Source organism: Zingiber officinale, chromosome 2A (assembly GCF_018446385.1).
Source record: "Zingiber officinale cultivar Zhangliang chromosome 2A, Zo_v1.1, whole genome shotgun sequence".
Taxonomy (NCBI): Eukaryota; Viridiplantae; Streptophyta; class Magnoliopsida; order Zingiberales; family Zingiberaceae; genus Zingiber; species Zingiber officinale.
Genome location: NC_055988.1, coordinates 87,399,367 through 87,416,410, shown reverse-complemented (window position 1 = coordinate 87,416,410; position 17,044 = coordinate 87,399,367). Strand labels below are relative to the sequence as shown.

At 42.1% G+C, this 17,044-nt stretch overlaps 1 protein-coding gene across 2 annotated transcripts; it reads left to right on the top strand.

Moving 5' to 3' along the window:
* The first annotated feature begins 12,130 nt into the window (after positions 1-12,130).
* Positions 12,131-16,486, top strand: LOC122041446 (tRNA N(3)-methylcytidine methyltransferase METTL6-like). Of its 2 annotated transcripts, none has more exons than XM_042601129.1 (8): positions 12,131-12,402; positions 12,698-12,807; positions 13,972-14,144; positions 14,230-14,321; positions 14,792-14,894; positions 15,000-15,142; positions 15,334-15,458; positions 16,071-16,486. In XM_042601129.1, exons 1-7 carry the CDS (start codon positions 12,205-12,207, stop codon positions 15,430-15,432), a joined length of 918 nt encoding a protein of 305 aa, XP_042457063.1. In that variant the 5' UTR covers positions 12,131-12,204; the 3' UTR covers positions 15,433-15,458; positions 16,071-16,486. The 2 variants fall into 2 exon arrangements, with proteins under 2 accessions (XP_042457063.1, XP_042457062.1); XM_042601128.1 differs by having other exon boundaries at positions 12,132-12,402; positions 13,933-14,144.
* Positions 16,487-17,044: the final 558 nt, after the last annotated feature.

Here is a 17,044-nt window from a genome sequence, read left to right as displayed (position 1 = left end):
TTGTTGGACAACCGAATAGATTAAAGTCAAATAAATTTACATACTAATATGAACTACTTCTATTAAATTTTATATATCTTAAACAACCAATAATTCATTAATATAATAATAAATACATTAAACTTTGAATAATCTTTGTTTATTATTATTATTATTATTATTATTATTATATAGAAAAAAAGGCTGTATAATTAGTTTGTAGGTGAGATTTCCCTTTCTCCTCCTTTATTTCTTTGTTTATATCTAGAGAAGCTTTGTGATAATTTTTATTTTGCCTCTGCCATTTATATCATTTATAAAAAGGGCCATTTTATGGTCTCATAGAATATACTTCATTTTGCAAAATTGTTCTTAAAACTTTCTTGCTTTGCTATATTATTTATTGGTTGTAAATTGTAAATAAAGATAAATTGGTGGAAATGAGAGTAAAACTACTTTTACTTTTAAAATGATAAGATTTAGAAAAAAAAATGTATATTTCATTGACTCACACGGTTTGTTGTAGACAACGTGACGTGAGTTTTGAATGCATTTTTTTTTCTTTTGATATAAAGAATCAATTTTATTTTTATTTTTATTTCCTTCGAATTAAAACAATATAAAATAAGTCGTCGAGACGTCGATGATTGATAAAAATGGAAAGCACGACTAAGTCATCCCTTTATTTTTATTTTATGTTAAAATAAATTAATCTCAACCAACTGTACAATGTATAAAAAATATTTTATAATTGTTATAATATGTAAAATCTAATATAATATTATTGTAATTGATCATGTCGGGAAGTTGAGAAAACGAACCTGCCGGCGTGACGTGTCTGGAAGGTTGACCGTATCCCCATAACTCAGTGGTGAGCTGTCTTCTGCGTTGACCAGGCTGTCAGAAGTCTTCTGGTTAACAACATCTGCAGCCAGCGACCGGGGTTGCCCCGATCCCTGGTACCTCGATGCTCGAGGTGGGTCCCGCGAACATATGAGCAACCAGATAATAATAGAAAGATAAATGCATGAATAAGGAGTGCGAGAACGTACCCTGGCCCCGGGGGCGCCCTCGGATGGATGGGTGAGCTGGACGGGATACTGACCGAGTCGTCGCGACCCTGAATAGTAGATAAATGACCACCAGGTGAGTAGCTAGCTCCGGTAACTCGGAGCCGGACGTTATATGAATCCGTAGGATGACGCACTATTCGACTACAACCTTGGCTCGCAAGCCGGAATGCAACAGCGGCACGAAGGTCGAACACTCCATTGGCTCGCGGGCCAGGATACAATAGCGGCACGAAGGTCGAACACACTCTCGGCTCGCAGGCCGGAATATAGGCATAGTACGATACCTGAGCCCTCGGACGACGACTGCTCGGAGGGCGACGACGGTTGCTCGGATGGTAACAACGGCTTCTCGGATGGTGACGACGACTGCACCCGCAGCTGTTGGAGGCAGGTAGTAGCAGCGGGAAGTGGCGACAGTCGCTGTAGGCGGCGGCGGGCGCTGGAAAGAGTGACGGCAGCCACTGTAGACCGGAGGAGGTAGTGCCGAGAGCGGCGACGCCGGATGCAGGAGGCGGCTGCGGCAGTGGTGGTAGCGAGGGGTGCCGGCGGACACTGTAGACATCGGCAGCAGCGGGAGATGGCGTTGGCCGCCTGGGTGTTGACTGCCGGAGGTGGCGGCGATAATGACAGCCAGGGATGGCGGTGCTACACGACGGCTGGAGGCGAGATGCCATCGGCGACCGCTAGAGATGTAGACGGGCGGTGACCAGCAGAAGCTCGCTCGCGGCACAGGCTCACTGGTGACTGGGCTTGCTGGTAACGGAGGCTAGCGAGCGACGGAGGTCCGCTGTCGACGAAGGACCGCTGTCGACGAAGGAGGTGTTGGCGGCTGTCCGCGACTACTAGAGGCGGAGACCCGCCGACGGCAGCGCCTGCTAATGGCGAAGGCAGAGGTGCTCGCTAAAGGCGGTAGTGCTGGAAGTTGGTGGCGATCATCGGAGCAAGGGAAGGAGGGTCCCCGCCGATCAAAACCTCTCCCATCCGCCCCCCCCCCCGGTGGCTCCCTTAAAACGCGAATCGCATCCCTCTCCAAACCCTAACCTTCACATGCCAAAAGACCAAAATACCCTCTCTCCCCTCCCTAATTTCGTTTGAGCCATCCCCATATATCCGCATCACAAGCTCCTCCTTCAAGTCTAGTCGAAGGAGGCGCAAGTCCGACTGACTATACCAAGCCCAAAACAGAATCGCTACCGAACGTGAAATCAAATCACTGAGCCCGCCTTGTCACGTCGAACGAGTAGATGTGTCGAGATCGAGCAAGCGACTCAAGTAATATCGAAAAGGTGTCGATCAGGTAACTGAAAAAATACGAACCGAGTAATTCGAGAGCGCGTTGCGCAGGGAATGGTAGCGACACCGAGCGAACTGCGAGAAATGATGCCAAGTCGGCCACTGGACCGATATCGAGCGTCAAGCAAGCGAGGAGCAAAATGATAGTAGATCGAGCGACAAGCGAGATGCCGAGCAGACTGAGCGATCGAGCGATGCCAAGCGCGCGACCACGAAGAGGCCAATCAAGCGGTCGGAAGGATGTCGATCGGGTGAATAGATACTAGGCGGATGATGTCGGGCGTGCGACCACGAAGATATCGACCAGACGATCGGAAGAATGTCAATCGGGTGAATAGATGTCGGGCGAATGATGCCGAGCGGACGCATCACCTGTGAACTGAATGGAAGCGTAGCCCAGGAAATGCAGGCGCATGGACGCGAAAGTCTTTAGCCGAGCGTGCATAGAGCTCGTGAGAAATCCTGGTCCGAAACCAACGGAGATACTCTCGTTCGCGACCATTGGAGATAGTTCGACCCCGAACGGGGGAGATAAGCTGCTCTGATACACCGTGACTAATGAATACATCTCTACCCGGACGGGTGAGATATAAGATCCGATATGCTGGCCCGAGACCCGCGAAGACTGCTCAACCCCGAACGGAGGAGATAAATGCTCGCGAAGACTACTCGACCCCGAACGGGGGAGATCGATGTTCGCCAAGAATGCTCGACCCCCAACGGGAGAGATAAATGCTCTGATAAGCTTGATCTCGAACGGGGGAGAAAGGACATCCGAGGAATTGATACATGAAGTGGTCTTCAAGCCGGGGATTTTATAGTCGCCAGTTCGACTGTGGGATTTAACGTCGCCGCTCGACGGTCTTCAAGCCGGGGTTTTTATAGTCGCCGGTTCGACTCTAGGATTTAACGTCGCCGCTCGACGATCTTCAAGCCGGGGTTTTTATAGTCGCCGGTTCGACTCTGGGATTTAACGTCGCCGCTCGACGGTCTTCAAGCCGGGGTTTTATATTCGCCGGTTCAACTCTGGGATTTAACGTCGCCGCTCGACGGTCTTCAAATATAACTCAAAATCCGACCGATCGGCGCGAGAGTCTCTGACAGAACTCATGGCTCAGATAATATACACCCGGCCGATCGGCGCGGGGTCTTCGTCAATGAGCTCGTGGCTCAGATAATATACGTCCGACCGATCGGCACGGGGTCTTTGACATCGAGCCGATGACTCGAATAATATATGCCCGGTCGATCGGCACGGGGTCTTTGCCAATGAGCTCATGGCTCGGATAATATACGCCCGGTCGATCGGCTCGGGGTCTTCAACATCGAGCCGATGACTCGGATAATATATGTCTGACCGATCGACACGGGGTCTTCGTCAATGAGCTCATGACTCGGATAATATACGTCCGGCCGATCAGCGCGGGGTCTGTTAGGACCAAAAGTAGCTAGAGGGGGGGTGAATAGCTCGTCGCGTTCTCTCGGTGCTCGGCGTTGCTTGTTTCTTCAAGAATATGCAGCGGAAAATACAGAAACAAATGCAACAACGCTAACACGGTTGGTTTACTTGGTATCCACCTCACAAGAGGTGACTAGTCCAAGGATCCACACCACGCACGCACCCTCCACTATGAAAACACTCCTTTTCGGTAACTACCGAGGGCGGAGAAGCCCTACAAGACTCTCAGTACAAGAAGAAAGGAAAGGGAAACAAAATACAAGCGCAAAGCTTACAATGAGTACAGAAAACCCTAACCCTAGCTTCTCTTCTTGCCTTTGATCCGCCTCTTGACTTGGAGAGCTTCCAAGATCCTTCAAGAACTGGCGATCCGAGCTTTGTTAGTGCTGGGGAGGAGCTGTGTTGAATCTGGAATGAATCGGTGAAGTTCTTTTTCAGCCATCGAACGCCTGCGGCTATAAACGACGCCAACGATCGGATCCCGATCGATTCGAATGTTCCCAATCGATCGGGGAGGCTTTGGATCGATCCACGGATCGATCCAGAGCGCCTCTGTGCTCTGATCGATCCAGCGCGTATCGCGCGAAGCAGCCGCGTCCCAATCGATCCACTGATCGATTGGGACCTCTGGATCGATCCACGGATCGATCCAGAAGCTCTCTGTTCGCTGGGACAGGTCTGGATCGATCCACTGATCGATCCAGAGCCTGGATCGATCCACTGATCGATCCAGCACTTGGTTTTTGTCCAAAACCAAGTCCCAAACATCCCTAACCAACATTCGGTCAACCTTGACTTGTTGGTATGTCATGCCTAGCATCTAGTCACTCCCTTGACCTGCTAGGACTCCCTTACCAAGTGTCCGGTCAATCCCTTTGACCCACTTGGACTTTTCTCTGTGCCAAGTATCCGGTCAATCCCTTTGACCTACTTGGACTTTTCTTTCATGCCAAGTATCCAGTCAATCCTTTGACCTACTTGGACTTCCCAGCACCAGATGTCCGATCATCCTTGATCCATCTGGATTTTCCCTTGCCTGGCTTCACTCACCAGGGCTTTCATCTGCCTAGCTTCACTCACTAGGACTTTCACCTAGCTTCACTCACTAGTATTTCCATCTGCCTAGCTTCACTCACTAGGACTTTCACCTGGCTTCACTCACCAGGATTTCCATCTGCCTAGCTTCACTCACTAGGACTTCCTTCTGCCTGGCTTCACTCACCAGGACTTTTCTTCTGCCTGGCTTCACTCACCAGGACTTTCATTTTGCCTAACATCCCAGTTAGGACTTCCCAGTCAAGTATCCAGTCAACCTTGACCTACTTGACTCTTCTTCAATCAATATCTTATTGTCAAACATCTAAACCCAAACCAAGACTCAGCTTGGTTACCCAGGTCAACCTTGACCTGAGGGATATTGCACCAACAATCTCCCCCTTTTTGATGTTTGACAATACCACAATAACACTTACAATCCCATATGTAAGTTAGGCTAATCCCATAGCCTCCTTCTTCATGCCACTAGGTAATGAGAGCATAAATTAAGCTCTTCATTCTCCCCTAAGAGGGCAAACTCCCTCTAGGTAATGAAAGCCTAACTTACTCCCTTTCATGAGTCCTTTCATTCTCCCCATAAGACCTTCCCATAGGTAATGAAAGCCTAAACTTAACCATACATTCTCCCCCTATTGGCACACATCAACCCATCGTTGGACACACATCAACCTATGCTCCAATTCTGGGCACACTTCAACAAATCCATTTGTTGAAGACTCTCCCCCTGAAGAGTTGCTCATCGTTGTTCACAACATCACTCATTGTGATCAACACGATAATGAAGGTCCCATACCCTTCATTTATCCTTAACTTCTTCCTCAATGTAGACAACTACCCAACCTTGAGCATTATCTACCACTTGAGTGTCCACTTGAAATAATGAGGATATCCACTCCCATTTCTCCCATTTCAAGTTTAAATGCTCAACCTTGAGCAAGTTCACAATGAAGGTTAACCACCTTCCAAGGTTCATGAAAATAACTTTCATGTCTTTAAAGAGTCCCTCCCTAAAGACATGGTGGTAACTTCGTCATTGCACCAACAATGACTTGGAATCCCTAAAACATTAGGAAACCCAAATTTGAAGTTTTGAGGTTCAAATATTCAAAATTTGAAACAACCTCAACCTAAACTTCTACTTAGTCTTCGTTAACCAATCCATCCTTGGTTTCATCACGAAAACACCCCTTTTTATGTATACAAATGTATTTTAAGGGTTTGGAATGGTTACCTAGACTAAAATAGGTTCAAAGTGCTGAAATCAGGCTTTCCCAGCCAAAATCAGCAACTTGGATCGATTGGAGTTGGGTTCCAATCGATTGATCCTTTCTGAATCGATCCACTGATCGATTCAGACTACCTGGATCGATCGGCTGATCGATCCAGCGAGCTTCTGCTCGCGGGAAATGCCTTCTGAATCGATCCATGGATCGATTCAGGCACTCCAATCGATCCATGGATCGATCGGAGCTCTGATAGTTGCTGAAATTCCATTTCAGTCAACTTCAGAAACCCCTAGAAAATTCTACAAAAATCCAAAAATTATGAAATTTCGTGTAGACATTATTTAGGGCATACTTAATCATGGAAAAATAGTTTTCTATGAAAATACATCATATTTTCAAAGATTGACACAAACTTGAAAACTTGCAAAAACTTTAGTGTTTTTCTTTAAGTTTGTGTCTAACTATTCAATGGTGATTACTATCAAAAGATAGCCTTCACCAAGGTTTTCCAAAAACATTTTAAAAACATTTTCAAAACCAATATCCCATCATGTTCCTTGGGCATAATGCACATGACTTGTACATTAGCTTTCCCAATGATGGGAAAACACATACAAGTCACCTTAGAGGTCTTTGTGAGATGTAAAATTTTGGTTTTGCCCTATTCTAGGGATCATGCATATCTATCTAGACATTTTAGAAATGTTAGACATCCACCTAGGATGTCACTTGTCAATAAGTGTCGTTAAATGCCATTCGTCCTTAATTACAAGGAATTAAACTTAATGCATGATTATGTTATGGCATACATCAAAATAAAATAGCTTTCAAAAGAAAGATTTCTATAACTACATGATGTATGTATGGCATGACATGGTATTTTTGTATTTTTCATGATAAGTCATGAATGCAAAATCCAAATAAGATAAAATATGATGTCATGGCATATTATGAGCAAACAATCATGGCATGGTTTAGCATAAATAAAATATACCTAGATTACCTATCTAAGTATCATTAATCTTAGCTAATCCTAAAACTTAAACCCTAGATTGCCCTAAAGTGCTTCAAGAAAATGCCAAAGCCTAAGTTTGCATTTCTTATTCCCTTGATTAATTTATGCCAATTAAAATAAACATGTCCTCAAATGTTGGCATATTCCATTTTTCTCAAAAGTAGCACTTTTAAATTTAAGGCCCGGATTGCCTTAAATTGCCTAAGAACATACCACAAACCCAACTTGATAGTTCTTATTAATTTTTCAATATGTGCCATTTAAGATAAAATCAATACTTCTCCAATTTGGCACATTTACTCTTTCAAGGAGTAATCAATAATTCCATTTCATTTTCAAAGGTTAACAAAAACCTTGAAAATGCTCCTTGAGTGTCAATTTCCTCAAAGTTGGGTTAACTACCCTTCTAATCGGAGTTGACACTCTCTAACTCATCTATGGGGTAGAGAAGATGCTCCTAGGAACCCAACACCTATTGGTGCTCCTTGGATGCTCTAGGTACTCACTAGGGATAACTTCCCTAGATACCTTTCTAGTGACCTTGTTGGGCTTCTTAGAAGCTTTGGTCACATTTTCTAGGTCAACTCTAGGGATGACCTCCCTTGTGACCTTGTTTGTGACTTTCTTAGACTTCTTAGAAGTCTTAGTCACATTTATTGCAAAAATACTCTTAGGGATGACTTCCCTAGTATTTTTGGCTTGACCACTAGACCTAGGGTTTGTTCCATAACTATATGGAACTCTATGGTAAGAGGGCACATCCTTCTTAGCCTTTGGTTTGTATCCCAAACCTCTATGGCCATTGGATGGCGTTTGTACCCCTAAACCTAGGTTATGCTCATTTTGCCCTAATAGGATATTTTCCATCCTTTTTAGGGTCTTTTCAATTTTATCAAGTCTTGACCTCAAGACTTGATTTTCCATCACTAAGTCCTTAGTTTTTGGTTTTCCATTAAGTTCATGAGCATTTTTGTTTCTAGGCTTGTATCTTACATCCTTAGAGTTATCGCCTAGGTTTTTACCTACATTCCTAGCCTTTGGGATAGTAGTTTTGGCATGTAGGGCCACATGCTTTTCCTTAAAGCCCTCATGCTTCCTATTCTTATGGTAAATCGCTTTAAGATGATAAAAATTTGACCTAGCATGCTTTTTACCATTTTGCAAGGGAATAGGCTCAATGAATGTTACCTTCTTCTTTACCTTGGAGGCTCCCCCTTGACTAGTGCCTCCTTGAGCCTTGACCATCTTCTTCCCCTTGGGGCATTGACTTCGGTAATGCCCTTTTTGTTGACACAAGAAGCACACAATGTGCTCCTTGCTCTTCTTTGTCCCGGGGGTGGTCTCCTTGAGCTTCTCCTTGCCCTTTTGTGCCATTTGGCCCTTCTTCTTGGCCAATTTGGGACACTTGCTCTTATAGTGCCCATGTTCCCTACACTCAAAACATATTATATGATTTTTATTTTTAATTGAAACATTTATACCTTTGCTTGTAGGGGTGGCATCTTTTTCTTTGGATCCGGAGGTAGAAGCTTCCTCTTGATCGGACCTTGATTCTCCTCCATTTGATTTTTCTTGACTTGTGGAGGTAGAATCTACTTCCTCCTCTTCGTCTCTTGACCCGGATGTAGAAGCTTCTCCTTCCTCTTGATCCGGCGTCACCAAGGATTGCTCCCCCTCAATCCTAGAGGTGGAGGCTTCATCATCTTGAATATGAAACAAGGAGTATGCTCCCTCCTTGTTCCCTTCGTTGCATTCCCTTGAGGATGAAGCTTCTTGGATTTCCTCTTCTTGGGAGGTTGAGCATCTATCAACCTCGGAATCCTCCTTTTGGTCTTGCTCCAAAGAGTCACCCTCTTTGGATTCTTCATGATCTTGTACAGTGGAGGGGATCTCTTCATGAAGCTTGGCCAATTTGCTCCAAAGCTCCTTGGCATCTTCGAATTCTCCAACTCGAGCCAAGATGTGGCTAGGCAATAAGTTGACCAGAAGCTTGGTCACTTTGTCATTTGCCTCGCCCCTTTGAATTTGCTCTGAGCTCCATCTGCTTTTCTTTAGAAGCTTGCCCTTGGAGTTTGTTGGAGCTTTGAAGCCTTCCATTAGAGCAAACCATTTGCTCTATCTCCATCATAAGAAAATTTTCGATTCTTGATTTCCAAGAATCGAAACTCGTAGAAGTGTATGGTGGAGCCACCCTTGTATCAAATCCAAGTCCATCTTGGAATTGCATCTTGAAGTTGAGCTTCTTAAAATCTTGAACTTGAAGAATTTGCTCCAACTTCTTCACCCTCTAGCTTTTCTTGTTATGCTTGACCCTTCCGGCGATGATTCCGGTGAAGAGCGGCCTCGCTCTGATACCACTTGTTAGGACCAAAAGTAGCTAGAGGGGGGGGGGGGGGGGGAATAGCTCGTCGCGTTCTCTCGGTGCTCGGCGTTGCTTGGCGTTGCTTGTTTCTTCAAGAATATGCAGCGGAAAATACAGAAACAAATGCAACAACGCTAACACGGTTGGTTTACTTGGTATCCACCTCACAAGAGGTGACTAGTCCAAGGATCCACACCACGCACACACCCTCCACTATGAAAACACTCCTTTTCGGTAACTACCGAGGGCGGAGAAGCCCTACAAGACTCTCAGTACAAGAAGAAAGGAAAGAGAAACAAAATACAAGCGCAAAGCTTACAATGAGTACAGAAAACCCTAACCCTAGCTTCTCTTCTTGCCTTTGATCCGCCTCTTGACTTGGAGAGCTTCCAAGATCCTTCAAGAACTGGCGATCTGAGCTTTGTGAGCGCTGTGGAGGAGTAGGCGAGAGCTCTGGAGTGAATCGGTGAAGTTCTTTTTGCAGCCATCGAACGCCTGCAGCTATAAACGACGCCAACGGTCGGATCCCGATCGATTCGAATGTTCCCAATCGATCGGGGAGGCTTTGGATCGATCCACGGATCGATCCAGAGCGCCTCTGTGCTCTGGAAACGGGCCTGGATCGATCCACGGATCGATCCAGCGCTTATCGCGCGAAGCAGCCGCGTCCCAATCGATCCACTGATCGGATCGATCCACGGATCGATCCAGAGCCTCGTCATTGGGACAGGTCTGGATCGATCCACTGATCGATCCAGAGCCTGGATCGATCCACTGATCGATCCAGCACTTGGTTTTTGTCTAAAACTAAGTCCCAAACATCCCTAACCAACATTCGGTCAACCTTGACTTGTTGGTATGTCATGCCTAGCATCTAGTCACTCCCTTGACCTGCTAGGACTCCCTTACCAAGTGTCCGGTCAATCCCTTTGACCCACTTGGACTTTTCTCTGTGCCAAGTATCCGGTCAATCCCTTTGACCTACTTGGACTTTTCTTTCATGCCAAGTATCCAGTCAATCCTTTGACCTACTTGGACTTCCCAGCACCAGATGTCCGATCATCCTTGATCCATCTGGATTTTCCCTTGCCTGGCTTCACTCACCAGGGCTTTCATCTGCCTAGCTTCACTCACTAGGACTTTCACCTAGCTTCACTCACTAGGATTTCCATCTGCCTAGCTTCACTCACTAGGACTTTCACCTGGCTTCACTCACCAGGATTTCCATCTGCCTAGCTTCACTCACTAGGACTTCCTTCTGCCTGGCTTCACTCACCAGGACTTTTCTTCTGCCTGGCTTCACTCACCAGGACTTTCATTTTGCCTAACATCCCAGTTAGGACTTCCCAGTCAAGTATCCAGTCAACCTTGACCTACTTGACTCTTCTTCAATCAATATCTTATTGTCAAACATCTAAACCTAAACCAAGACTCAGCTTGGTTACCCAGGTCAACCTTGACCTGAGGGATATTGCACCAACAGGGTCTTCGTCAATGAGCTCGTGGCTCAGATAATATACGCCCCGCCGATCGCCTCAGGGTCTTCGGCATCGAGCCGGTGGCTCGGATAATATACGCCCGGCAAAGCGGCACGGGGTCTTCGACATCGAGCCGGTGACTCGGATAATATACGTCCTGCCGAGCGGTACGGGGTCTTCGACATCGAGCCGGTGGCTCGGATAATATATGCCCGCCCGATCGGCACGGGGTCTTCGACATCGAGCCGGTGGTTCGGATAATATACGCCCGACCGATCGGCACGGGGTCTTTGACATCGAGCCCGTGACTCGGATATAATACCCACCCGGCCGATCGGCTCGGGGGCCTTTGGCATCGAGCCGGTGGCTTGGATATGATGGAACCCGACCGATTGGCACGGAAGTCCTCGCTTGAGAAACTATGATAAATTTTATGACCGAAAGAGAATATAACGAAAAAACTGACCTGCCGACCAGCAGGGGATCTGACTGAATTTCTCGACTCCCGAATACCCGTGGAGTGAGGAGGATACGATATACTCGTCGAAACTCATCAAGGCCATGAGGATGACGGAACTTTTCGGGGCGTCCATCTTCACGTTCCAGACCAAGTGCGTTCCCACAGACGACGCCAGTAATATTATAGCAGTTACTTATTATTTAATACTTTCTAATATTGGTAAAATAGTTTAAATTAATTTAAAGTGATTTTAATAAATTTAAATAATTTTGATCAATTTAGTAAAAAATATTTTAATATAATTAATATTTAAAATTTATGTTTCAAAATTTTAAGATTTTATTATAAATATATGACAACTATCGAGTAGTTATTGTTTACTTTAGTTAAATTAAAACATAAATTTTAAATCCTAAATTGACAACTATAGAGTAGCTTCTATATATTATAGACGATACAAAATAATTTTTATAGGTTCTAGCAATGTCAAAATAAAGAGTATTCTGGAGTAAAAAAAAAAAAAAAAAAAAATCTGATAGAGCCCTCTTTTGTTTTTTTTTAAAGAGCGCGCTTTTGACAATATGTATAATTTGGAAGCCCTTTGATTATTTTTTTTTCCCCCTCATTTTTGTTAAAAAAATAATCAAACAAATTATTTTCCGTGCAATTTTAAATTCTATTGGGCGTAATATGAGCCAGAAAGAATGGGCTCTTTATAAAATGAAGGTCCGCTAACTTTGTTGCTCTTCAAGCGTGGAGTGGCCACCCCGCGGCGGCGGCGGCGACAGTAAAGACTAGGGCGGATGGCTGAAGAGGCTGAGGCGGAGTACCATTCGAAGGACTTCGAATGGGAGGATCTACGTCGCGTGGTGGAGAACGATTCCTCGCTACGCTACCATCTCACCCCTTTCGTGTCTTCTTCGTCTTGTGCTGCTCCCGCCATGGAGGCAGACGCCTGGCGTAGCTTCCATCGTCGCCATTCCGCCGGGAAGTTCTTCAAGGTCTTGATTATTAATTCTACGCTAGGGCATAAAAAAATTGAAGTTTTTTTGTTCGACGACGGTTTCACCACTGAAATGACCAAGGGTTTTATGGTGCCGTATCCTTGGTTCCTCTCAATGGAAATGTCCGTCCATTGGGTTGATTAAGACACGTTAATGTTCTTTAGCTCGGGATATTGCTGAATTGTATCTGTTGATGATGATGAAATTCATGTGCTGCCGGAAAAAAATGGTACCGAACAAGACTGACATTTTGTGTTTGGATTATTTGTATGTTCTTTGCTTGCGATTTAAGGAAAGAAGGTATTTGCTGAAAGAATTTCCGGAGCTTATTCGCATTAGCGATTCCGTCAAGGTCCTTGAGGTGGGATGTGGAAATGGGAGCACTGTCCTTCCTATCTTACGGTGATGATTCTTTGTCTTTATCATCTTTTTCTTTGCAAATTAGGTTTCTTTTATGCCTTTTAGAGAAATAGAAATAAATCCAAAATGAGAATAAGGATTGAGATGTTTGACTCCTGAACTCAGGTTGGACTAGAGTTTGGTCTTGAACTTAGATGGGAACCATGGCGAGCTAAACTGCTTTGATTCAGGAAAATGGTGCAAACTATATTAAATCAGAATGGAGCCTTTTGGTTTAGGAAAAATGATTCTCTTTGTTCACATCACCTAAAACATTCTCCTTCTTCCCTTTTATTTTTTGATTAATAAAATAGTAGATGTAACTTGTAAGCATTCTTTGCGGATTTGGACCTCAAATCCCAAATAGGGAAAGCCATTACTAGCCTGAGGAATGGTCTGGTAACTGAATGACATGATCTCAGCCTTATTTTACATGATGCACAGTCTGTATGCTAATTCATAGTTCAAATGACTTCATCTTGACTCTTTTTAGTAATTTGTAGACAATCTTAGCAACTCAGCTAAATATTTATGAGTCTAAAATTTCACTCAATTGCAAGAAGTGGGTGTATTGTTTGGGAAGAGTTCAACATTTTTAGGCATCCATTTACTTTCACACACTGTCATTAAATTCACCACAGTTCCATGTGTGTTCATTTTTTTGTTATAAACATGTCAACCTTCTTTTTTATGATGACAAAACACAAGTTATGGCATATTATAAATTACTCGACCAGCTTATTCTATTTTTGGCATGTTTCTGGAATGAGTTAGTTGTATTATGTCATTTCATGTTATGCTAATGGGTCCTCAAACTTTAAATACCATCTATTCTTGATTATGAGAATGTAAATTATGTGCTTAGCAGTTAGCACTACATATTTAATAAATAATTCATGTTCACTTTTTAATATTTAATTATTTGCAAATTTTTGTCAGGTGTTTTTTGTTCTGTATTAATAGATAGCATTATCCCAGTTAAGACCCATTAGTGAAAGTCCATAATCTAATTTGCACGCATACTTTGAATCATTGGAATAGTAATCATTATCTATAGCATTTGACTTTAGTCTCCTTTCTGTTTGTTTAAGTTTATTCACTTATACCAATAATAATATTGTTGTTCAGTGCAAAGCAGAATATTACAGTCTATGCTTGCGATTGTAGTGAAGAGATCCTTAGAAAAGCAGAAGAGATTATAGCCACTGGAAGTGCTATTTCTCTAGTGCCTCGGTTCTTCACTTTCTTGCTTGATGTCTCTGTAAATGATTTCCCTGATTGGTTATTCTGCACTTCTTGTCGAAGGAATTCATCTCCAGAGCCAGCTAATTTCTCATCAGGTTGGTCTTAGATTTCAACTTGTAGCATGGAACCTTAATCTCATCCTCATCTTGTTATGTAGAATTTTATTTTCCTTCATTTTAGATTCTAGAGGAGAAAACTTGGAAATGTCGCACATGTCAGCCTTCTTAAGAGAAGATCAGTGTTGCATTGGTGGAGTTGATTTCGTAACAATGGTAAGTTGGTCTTAGATTTCCAGTTGCAATGATAAAACAGTCAATTATTTATACACGTTTGTTGGGCTTTTTAATCTCTGTACATGTCCCTTTCTATAATAAGTGACCAATGCTTACTTCCTACTCATATTCTCGTATCATTTTTTGATCCTTAGCAGAAACATATCGGCTACCCACAATTTCTGAGATTGATAGATTGCCTCCATCACTGTAAACGTAATAATACTGATTTAGAGCATTGGGGGCCTTTTCTGCATTCGCTTCTAGCTGAATAATGATTAGAGCTTTGATCACATTAGTTCATCTACTGTTTCGGTTCATTTGTATATTATTAGGAATCCATATATCTGTTTTGTTTTTCTTAATTTTTAAAAGCCAGTAAAAAGAAATAGTGGTATCTGTTAATTCTTTTCGACTGAGCATTTTGTATTCTCTATACAAATTAGGTATTATATGGTGTTGTTTTACAGATATTTACACTCTCAGCAATTCCTTTCAAAAGAATGCCCTCGGTTATTGAGAAATGTCTTTCTGTTTTGAGACCTGGAGGCTTGCTTTTATTCAGAGACTACGGTACTCTCGTCTAATTGATCAAAATTATTACCCATATCCTCCAACTGTTTAGCTTGAAATTTTGTGATGTTTTACTAAAGTTTTTTTTTTTTTTGCCGGTTGCAGGTCTTTATGATATGACCATGCTTCGATTTTTGTCGGAGCAAAGAGTGGGATTCTGTGAATACATGCGATCTGATGGCACTTTTTCATACTTCTTCTCACTGGATACTGCAAGAAATCTCTTCCTTGCTGCTGGATTCACTGAGGTAACAGATATCCTATTGCAATTTAGGTTCTTGTTTCTTTTCCTGCTATTACTGCATGTAATATTTAGTGATTAGAATCCTTCTATTTTTGAATTTTGACCATGATAATTCATTATGCATATATATATATATATATATATATATATATATATATTCATTAATATGAAGTTTTTTTCCTGTGGTAATTGTAGGTGGAGCTCACATATTGTTGTATAACATCCGTGAATCGGCAGAAAGGAAAGTCGATGCAGAGGGTTTGGGTTCATGGAAAGTTCCAAAAGCCTGTTTGATGCTTCATATACCAACTTCCATGGAGGTTAGTTTGCCAGAAATCTACAAGTTTTGTGCTCTTTATGATAGTGAATCACTCTTAAATTGATCATTGGCTTGGTAGAGGAGAATCTATAATTTCATCATATAGAATAAGTATACACCTTCAGATCGTAAATCTTTTGTTCTGGAAGTTGTGTTAATAATGCTATATATAGAAGTTATTAATAATTTAAAATTGATTTAGAATTTTAAATAAGCTAATTAGTATCAATATTTAGGTTCTTTGGCATATCATTTATAAATTTTGCCTCTCAAGTCTTCAGAGCAACTTCTTACATCACCATTCACCAAGAACAGTAAATCGAGTAGGTAGAATAGTCTTTGACTTCATTCCAACAAATCTCATGAATCAACCTTTCACTCAATTAAAATAAATCAACATGCATTATTTGAGGAAATATGAGCCCATCCACTTCACCTTGTCGGCACAATTCCACTGTGATTCTCACTATAAAATGCTACCACTTCTCTTAATCAATTCCCCAGTAATCTCCCAACTCTTCTTCCTATACAGAGGTAAGTTGTTTTCTTTTCCCTTCTTGCTTTAAACAATAATCACAGACAGTAAGTACTTGTTATCTCCATTTTTTTGCAGAGCATGCAGCAGATTGATCAGTAATTAATTCAGATGAAGTATTCAATCCCTCATCACCTTCTTCTTCTTCTTCCCCTTCTTTGCACCATGGTGATGATGACACACAGCTTGGCAAGGGAGATGATGAATCCTTTGAATGAAGTTAAGGGTGCCCTTAATGCCTACGCTGCAAGCAGTGAGATCAGCAACCATCACAACATACCTAGAGATCAGTATAATAATCACAACATAGCTAAGGGAGTGGAGATGATGGTGTTGATTAAGTAAATCAATATTATTTAGTGTTGGATTTGACCACCTAAATATTTTCAGGGTTTAGGGTTTGTATCTTGTAGCTATATTTTTGCATCAACTATATTCACTGATATACTTGTTCATGATTCTTCCTTGTAATATATATATATATATATGCTCAACCTAGATGAAGTTATGAAATATTCAAATTATTAATCCAAGTTTTAAAATTATCAAATCACATATCTAATATCTATTTGCTGAAATCCCTCGACATTTATCCTAATTGGAATAGTATTCATCAAGAGTAAATCCTAAACTGATTGTTACATTTAAAAAATTTAATTTGAGTTTAAAAAATTATTATTTTTAATATATTATGATGTCATTAATATAATCAAAATATATAGGATATAATTTTATGTCACGTCAAGTTCTTTATATCCATTAGTCGATTTTGATCAATTTTGATCAAAATTAATTGATAGATTTAGAGAGCTCAGAAAGATATGAAATCAGGTGATAGGACTTTTGTGTTCAACTAGAGGGAGTGAATAGCTTTTCTTCAATTTTTACCAACAACTTATTAGTAGAAGCAAATAGAATAGAATAGAAATAGTGAAATACTAAGAAAACAATGCTAATTCCTCTATTTACTTGGTCTGCATCTCCTTGAGGTTACTAATCCAAGGCACACACCCACACGATCAAGCTTCACTAAGAGTTTCTCTTTTTTAAAC

Excerpts from the sequence above, each read along its gene's own strand:
- LOC122041446 (XM_042601128.1), top strand. The coding sequence starts at position 12,205 with ATGGCTGAAGAGGCTGAGGCGGAGTACCATTCGAAGGACTTCGAATGG. Across the intron at positions 14,895-14,999 it reads GCTTTTATTCAGAGACTACG|GTCTTTATGATATGACCATG; the intron begins GTACTCTCGTCT and ends TGCCGGTTGCAG. Across the intron at positions 15,143-15,333 it reads TTGCTGCTGGATTCACTGAG|GTGGAGCTCACATATTGTTG; the intron begins GTAACAGATATC and ends TGGTAATTGTAG.